General features: G+C 48.4%; 3 protein-coding genes across 3 annotated transcripts; 1 reads left to right on the top strand and 2 right to left on the bottom strand.

The window, feature by feature from the left end:
* Positions 1–1,847: 1,847 nt before the first annotated feature.
* On the top strand, positions 1,848–2,096 carry A1O9_12906 (uncharacterized protein; the record flags this gene model as incomplete). The annotated part of the gene is made up of 1 exon (XM_013398192.1): positions 1,848–2,096. One exon carries the CDS (start codon positions 1,848–1,850, stop codon positions 2,094–2,096), a length of 249 nt encoding a protein of 82 aa, XP_013253646.1.
* On the bottom strand, positions 2,097–2,786 carry A1O9_12905 (uncharacterized protein; the record flags this gene model as incomplete). Its single annotated transcript, XM_013398191.1, has 1 exon — positions 2,097–2,786. The coding sequence occupies one exon, from the start codon at positions 2,784–2,786 to the stop codon at positions 2,097–2,099; it is 690 nt and encodes a 229-aa protein (XP_013253645.1).
* Positions 2,787–3,775: 989 nt separating this feature from the next.
* A1O9_12904 (uncharacterized protein) lies at positions 3,776–4,943 on the bottom strand (the record flags this gene model as incomplete). Its single annotated transcript, XM_013398190.1, has 2 exons — positions 3,776–4,687; positions 4,737–4,943. The coding sequence occupies 2 exons, from the start codon at positions 4,941–4,943 to the stop codon at positions 3,776–3,778; spliced, it is 1,119 nt and encodes a 372-aa protein (XP_013253644.1).
* Between the last annotated feature and the right edge of the window lie 1,525 nt (positions 4,944–6,468).

Here is a 6,468-nt window from a genome sequence, read left to right as displayed (position 1 = left end):
TCTCTCGGTGTAACACATCCTCTGGGCAAGGACTTCGATTTCGGATTGTGATGAGATATATGTAAGGGTACTTAAACTTGGTAGTGGTGAAGAAGTGGTAAAATAGAGAACAACCTTGTGTGAAACATAAAGGTAGAGCCAAGAGATTATTTAATAGGATGATGTCGATCAGGCGGTTTCTAATTGCTGAAGCGCGGCGATAGCGTCACTCCTTGGGTGGTATTGTGGCTGTTCCCACGAACGGCTTCACGCAAAAAAAGAAAGAGGCCTACTTAATTTTCACGCGTTATTTATGGATGCTGTATTCACACGTTGGAATAGTGTATACGTAAGTATTATTGCCTTCTTCACGCTTGAATTGGCGGACAATGGCGCGAGACCTTGTCTTGTGGACCTTCTAGTCAGTCTCGTGTCCCTGATTGAGTACTCTTTGCTTCGCATGGCTCTACACCATCCCGTATACTGCCTCCCTCATTGGATTGGCTATCCAGGAACCAGCTCCACCGAGGTAGAAGAATGAAAACTACCGGGGGATCGCAAAGACCCTGAAAAAGTCTGTAAGAACATCTATGCCGTTCTGCCAACGAGTAGGGAGGCCGAAGGGGGGGATACCTGGGCGGAGTGTCGAATGCAGACCCAGGACGCCGGTATGCTAGCTGGTTCTGACAATCACCAACCCGCTCAAGGATGGATTTAAGTGACCGGCTTGATATGAGCGTAGACACTAATGGTGTAAATCTAGGAGTCAAACCGGCTTCAGCGCCCTAGAGATGTCAATACTTGCCGTTCACTAATTTCAAGATGATATATCCGTAAAAGTGCGGTCTATTTATCGTAAAACCAATTATCAAACCAGTCACTCGAACCGTTCACGGCCGGTGCTGCTGTATACTGCCATATAAGCCCCCTGCATGGTACTTCGATGCGGATCATTAAACAGCCGAGGGCCAGCCCGAGTATGGTAATGAGTAACGTTCCAGTATCGTTATTACCACAGTTAGCCACACCGCCCACTCTAGCCACAGAATCATGCTCTTACCGTATTGATACCCGTGACCATACTCGGGTCCGTCCTCGGCTGTTCCACGATCTACCTCGAAGTACCTGACAAGGGTCCTTGAGAGGAGTGTGTGGCAGCACCGGCCGTGAATGATGATAGTAGGAGAATCAATAATTGGTCATCAGGTTAATAGGCGTTCATTTTATGTATATATCATCTTTGAATTGTAAAATTGGCACTATTAAAGCCTGTGAGAGGTCTCAGCCGTTTTAGCTGATTTCTGTACCCTTCCAGAAATATTGATATTTATGAACAAAACGGGTAGTGACGATAGCACAATGCATTTCAAACGTCCACGGATCTTGATGATATCAATGACAATACTGGGTGGTTTAACAGCCGTGGTGGCAGTCAAAGTACCATGGACCTATTTTATTACGCTGGGTGTCCCACCACGCCGGGATGTCGACTACGGCTGGAGGGGTTTGGGGAAGGAAATTTTGCTACCATTAGCCAACAATTCTCCCATTAGGTACAAATACTTTCGTTAGGGATTGATTTCACATGGAAGCTTCGAATTGAGTTGATGAAATCATAATATGGAGTCACAAGTAGATCGCTGGGTGTCGAGGCTGGATGTTTTAACATTCCCCTCCTTCTCGGCGATATCACCCTTTCCTTCGTTTAGTTGCGCTCAGGCTCTGGGAGAGGCTTGGGCAGAGGTCATGCCCATTAACCGAGCCGGCTACCATGTCCTTCTGCGTATGCAGAGCTTCCCCACCTAAATAATGTAGATAACTTTGTCCCAGCTCTCCGGCAAGGGCTCTTCTGATGCTCGTCCTAAATAATGGCATCAACGCCTTCGGAAGAACAAATGGACACCTGTCTTGGGATACCCATGCCATCATGCATGCGTGATTTCGTTGCACAGTCCTTTGAATCACCTCCCAGACATAGTGGAACATACACCAATAGTCTTATCGTCAACTATGGAGATGTGCATGGCAAAGCAATGGAAGAGGTTGAAAAATGCCGCCTCCTGGCAGACGGACCAGATGACATCGTGGTACTGCTTGCGCGCCCTGCTACATACTAATCACAAATACAGCGACCGAGTAGATGGGGCCGATCTGAGCTCGGGTGGCGGTTGAGGTTTTGGAGGTGTCTTCAGAACGGAAGCGTATGTCGGTCGCGTGGTGACTATGTTGTTAGTGGATGTCGGAGGCGAATGTAATGGTATCGTTGATTCGGGCTGTATGTCAACTGGCTTGTCGGTATCGGATGGGAGGTTCGTTGCTGGCGGTGGGGTGTTCGTGACGGGTAGGGGCTTGGGGGATGCATTCTCCAAGCATGGCTGCAGGTCTCGAAGCATGTCTGCCCATAGGCATTCGTTGTCGTGGTATCCCAGTAATTTTTGCGTAGTGTAAAGTTCCTCTGAGTCCCAGTCCGATGTCTCCTTTCCGCATATGAAGCAGCAGACGTTATCGGGTGTCTCGTCACGGGGTCGGCGGTAGAATCCAAGCCTTGCCAGCTGCTCCGGCAAGAGGTTGGTATGAGACCATTCTTGATACGAAAGTACTCTAGATGAGGTGGTAGAGAAGGTGGGGGAAATACGGATTATCTTGTCGATGCTAGGTCGTTGTGATGAGGGTTTCAGTTCCGGTTTTGACTGCGGCTGCGATTGCGGGGCTGGTGGTTCTGGCAAAGGCGATGCCGCTGGCAATGCGCCTAGGATTGAGAACCGGTTTAAATTGAAGTTCAAGGGGTCTGTGGGTTGCTTTTTCATTGTGTCTCCAGTACGCTAAAATGCAGTGCAACCCCCGGCAGGTCGTGCAGCTACAGGCCGCATTACAGAGGTGGCCGCATTAAACTATTCTCTCGATCTCTCCGTACCGTACAAGAATGCACAAGCCACAGTTCCCAGACAACTCTCCAACTCGTGCACTGGCCCAGTCGAGCAATCGTTGGTCAACTGGGCGTCCTGTGTCTGCATGATGCTTTTTACACGGCCACACGGTCCCGACTCAGAAAAAAGCTGCATGCCCACGTCCAGGTCCCAAGCTCACCCGTCATTAGCCCGACCCCGGAGTTTGATCTTGACCTTGACCTTGACCTCGGATCCTGGTGCCACCTGGGTTCCTAAGGTCAAATTCAAAAGACATTGTTTCTAGATACTCTGGCGAAGCCATCTAGAATTCTCTGTCCATCGCTCCATGGTCAAACTACGTTGAAATGGCACCAATGTCAGCTAGTTTGTTTCTCTATGCTCGACACATAAACCCCCTTATTTCTCGATGGCTCTACCAAATCGCTCTCCAGTCGGACTACCCAAATTCTTCCCGCATATCTTCTCCCGTGTTCCTCTGTTGCGCCCAAAGCTTCCCAGTTCAGTTTCCCACATACCTAGCCACCAGCTATTTCAAGTCATCTGTGAGAGATGTCTCCAGAGCTGGTCAGTGGTGTCGTCTTCGGCGTCGTCATGTTCTTCCTTGGCGTGATAGCTCTCTTGCAAAACCGTCGACGTCGTCACCGTCAAGGCTCCTCTCCTTCCACTCGACTTCAAGGCGATCTTACTCCAGTTGTGCATCAAAGTCATGATGGCATTTACCAACCTCAAAGCAACGGCGTTTCCGCTCACAGTCAAAATCATATTTGTGACTTAGAGTGAGTGCGCCTGTGCATCCTTCGGGCAGTATCGGGTCTGTCGAGTAGTTTCAACTCGTGAGAGTGGAAAACATGACAATCGAATTTCCGATTGTCTGAGTCCCGGCATCGTCAAACTCGGTTAGAGTTCGAGTTGACTTGTGCTCGACCAAAATTCAATTGCGGGAACTGCAGTAATGGGAACATGTAAAGCGCCGAGAAGAAATCGATCAATTTTGAGAAAGTCGGAGTCGAGCCCCAGGTCTCAGCGAGCTTGTTGATCTCAAGAATACTCCTCGCGTAGGCTTCGATATCATCTTTCCCCTCCGCTTCTAGCTTCCTGAGCGTTTGTAATTCCTTGAGCCATTTGATCAAGATCGACTTTTGTTCCTGAGACGACTTTTTGGGTTCAATCTTCAGGAGTGGATGCCCTAAACCGAAGTCAATTTTGCATCTCAAATTATCTAGTACCATGAGCAGGGACAGGGAGAACAATTTGACTACGAAGATCCCAATGACCAAGACGAAGCAGATGAAGACGTTCCGACTATTTATAGCGTCGCTGTTTACATTGCGGAGCCACAGGAAGAGTAGGTAGAGTCCGAACCCAATAAAATATGAGTAAACCGCCAGGAAAAGGAGTTCTTGGGGCAGCTGCGCGCGGATTTCCATAGCCACAGATCCTTCCATAGGCAGAGGCGGAGGTGTAGCCAGTGGTGCTCTGCTGGCAGGAGGCTTTACGGCTGTAGGTTGTGGAGGCAGATCGTTACTCCTATCTCCAGTATCTGAAGTCCTTTGATCCACGGTCATCGTATCTGGGCTTGCAGTACTTTGCACCTGTCTGTGATGGCCTCGGCTCAACCACACGCGTAGATCCAATGGTTCGATGAGCATGGCAATTTCCGCCTGCTGAGAGGTGGCATAGACGGTGGAGAGAATCCCAAGTGTCATGCTAGTGATAAGGAACGCCCTCGCAGTCCAATGAGTGGCATTCACATCAGGAAGTTGCAGAGACGTCAGCCCTATGCTGGCGAAGATGGCGCTCTAAGCATGGTAAGCATAATTCATCCAGGGAAGGTCAAAGTTCTCTCACAGCAACAGCAATCGAGTTGCAGTTCTGAATATATGCTGCTTTCCATGCCTTGACATCATCATCGCTCCAACAATTGATGGCCCAGGTCAGGGTAGTTTCATGGTGGGTTTGGAAGTTCCTTCCGGCCCATGTGCCGCTTGGGCTCGATATTTGACGAGCTGCGTTTACGATCTCCAAAGCTAGTTTAGCGACTGAAAAAGGATCCATTGCAGAGAACAAGAAAGAGAAGACAGTACTGCTGCAAGCTATCAGCTCTCTTTTCAGAGAACCAAGGACACAATTGTGAGGCTGGAGAGAACAGTAGATAAGTGAATGCTTTGTTGACGTAAAATTAAGCCAGGCCTAGTTCCTTAGAATACGAGGCAGCACGTCTTCTCGCGGACGCATTGCCAAGGTGACTGAGCCTCATGACAAGGGAAACTGAATGGAGACAAGGAATCCAAACGCAGATAATGAAAAGCAGATTTTCGTTCACAAAAAGCTGCTTAACAATACTAACCCTACCTTTCGCCGAAGTCACTGGGTTGCATGGGCAAAAAACGTGGCCACTTGCGATTTGACGACTCGTCGAAACTTTAATCGTTAGCGACCACGAAATCTCCAAATATAACTTTATCGTTACGGTGGCATGCACGTTCATTTTTCGCGCCACGCTGAGGGGACAATTACTGTCAACGATTTTTTCTTGGCCTTGACAAGGAACGTAGCGACTGAATTCCCACTTGAGTCGCAGAAAATAAGCTTCAGGGGCAAGCGCGGACCCCGCAAAGGACACGTGTCCTTAGCGCCGGCTGCAGCCGCAGCCAGTCGCAACGATGATTCAAACCCCCTACCACACAACCATCACCGTATCACCAGCAAAACACGCCCGAGCAACTCGAAGCAAGCGTCCACCGGCACCGACTGCCAAGGTTCGCGAAAATTAGGCACTCCGACGTACAGGGGGGTCTCCTGTGCGGGCTGCGCCCCCCCCCCCTGTTAGGCACCTCCTTTACTCGCCCTCCTATACAACCTCGCTGTCGCCCTGCCTACTACTACGCCGCATACCTACTCTGCCGTCGCCTACCTACTCTACCGCCGTCTACCTATCCTGCCGCCGCCTATACAATACCTAGGAAGCATAAAAACCGTAAGTCGTACGCCGATCCTAATCGACCGCGCGGCCAGCGCTTAGCAGAAAGAGAACGCACTTAAATCATCACCTTATATACAATTACTAAATGGAATTAAAGGTAAATTATAAAAGAACTTCGACTTACTAAATCTATAGTTCGACTATATATTCGCTCTAGTATCTATACACTCTAGAAACTAGTTAGTCGTACGCTATTACTTACTACTCGTAAAAGAAGGCTATAAGGGTTTAGCTAGGAATTTAGAGTAATTCGTCTAACTACCGTATAACGAGGATTCTAAAGCTAAGGAGAGAAAAGAAAAGAGAAAATCTATCTACTATACGAATAAAGGAAATACTCCCTAGCCTCTCCTATAGTAGATTAATATATATCTATATTTTGGACCGGGTAGCCTAGTAAGCCCTAGGCTACCGTAGGCTCGCAGCGCTAGGCTATAATAGATACTTATTATAAGCTTATAGGGTAAACCTTAATTCCTATAGGCTCGCTAGGCTTAGCCTAAGTACTATAGGCTCGCTAGGCTCGTACCTAAGTACTATAGGCTTACACACTAACTTTACTATTTATAGAACTTTTCTATTTTATAATTATATAGA

This window comes from Exophiala aquamarina, assembly GCF_000709125.1.
Source record: "Exophiala aquamarina CBS 119918 chromosome Unknown aczIA-supercont1.31, whole genome shotgun sequence".
Taxonomy (NCBI): domain Eukaryota; kingdom Fungi; phylum Ascomycota; class Eurotiomycetes; order Chaetothyriales; family Herpotrichiellaceae; genus Exophiala; species Exophiala aquamarina.
This window is presented reverse-complemented; position numbering and strand designations above follow the sequence as displayed.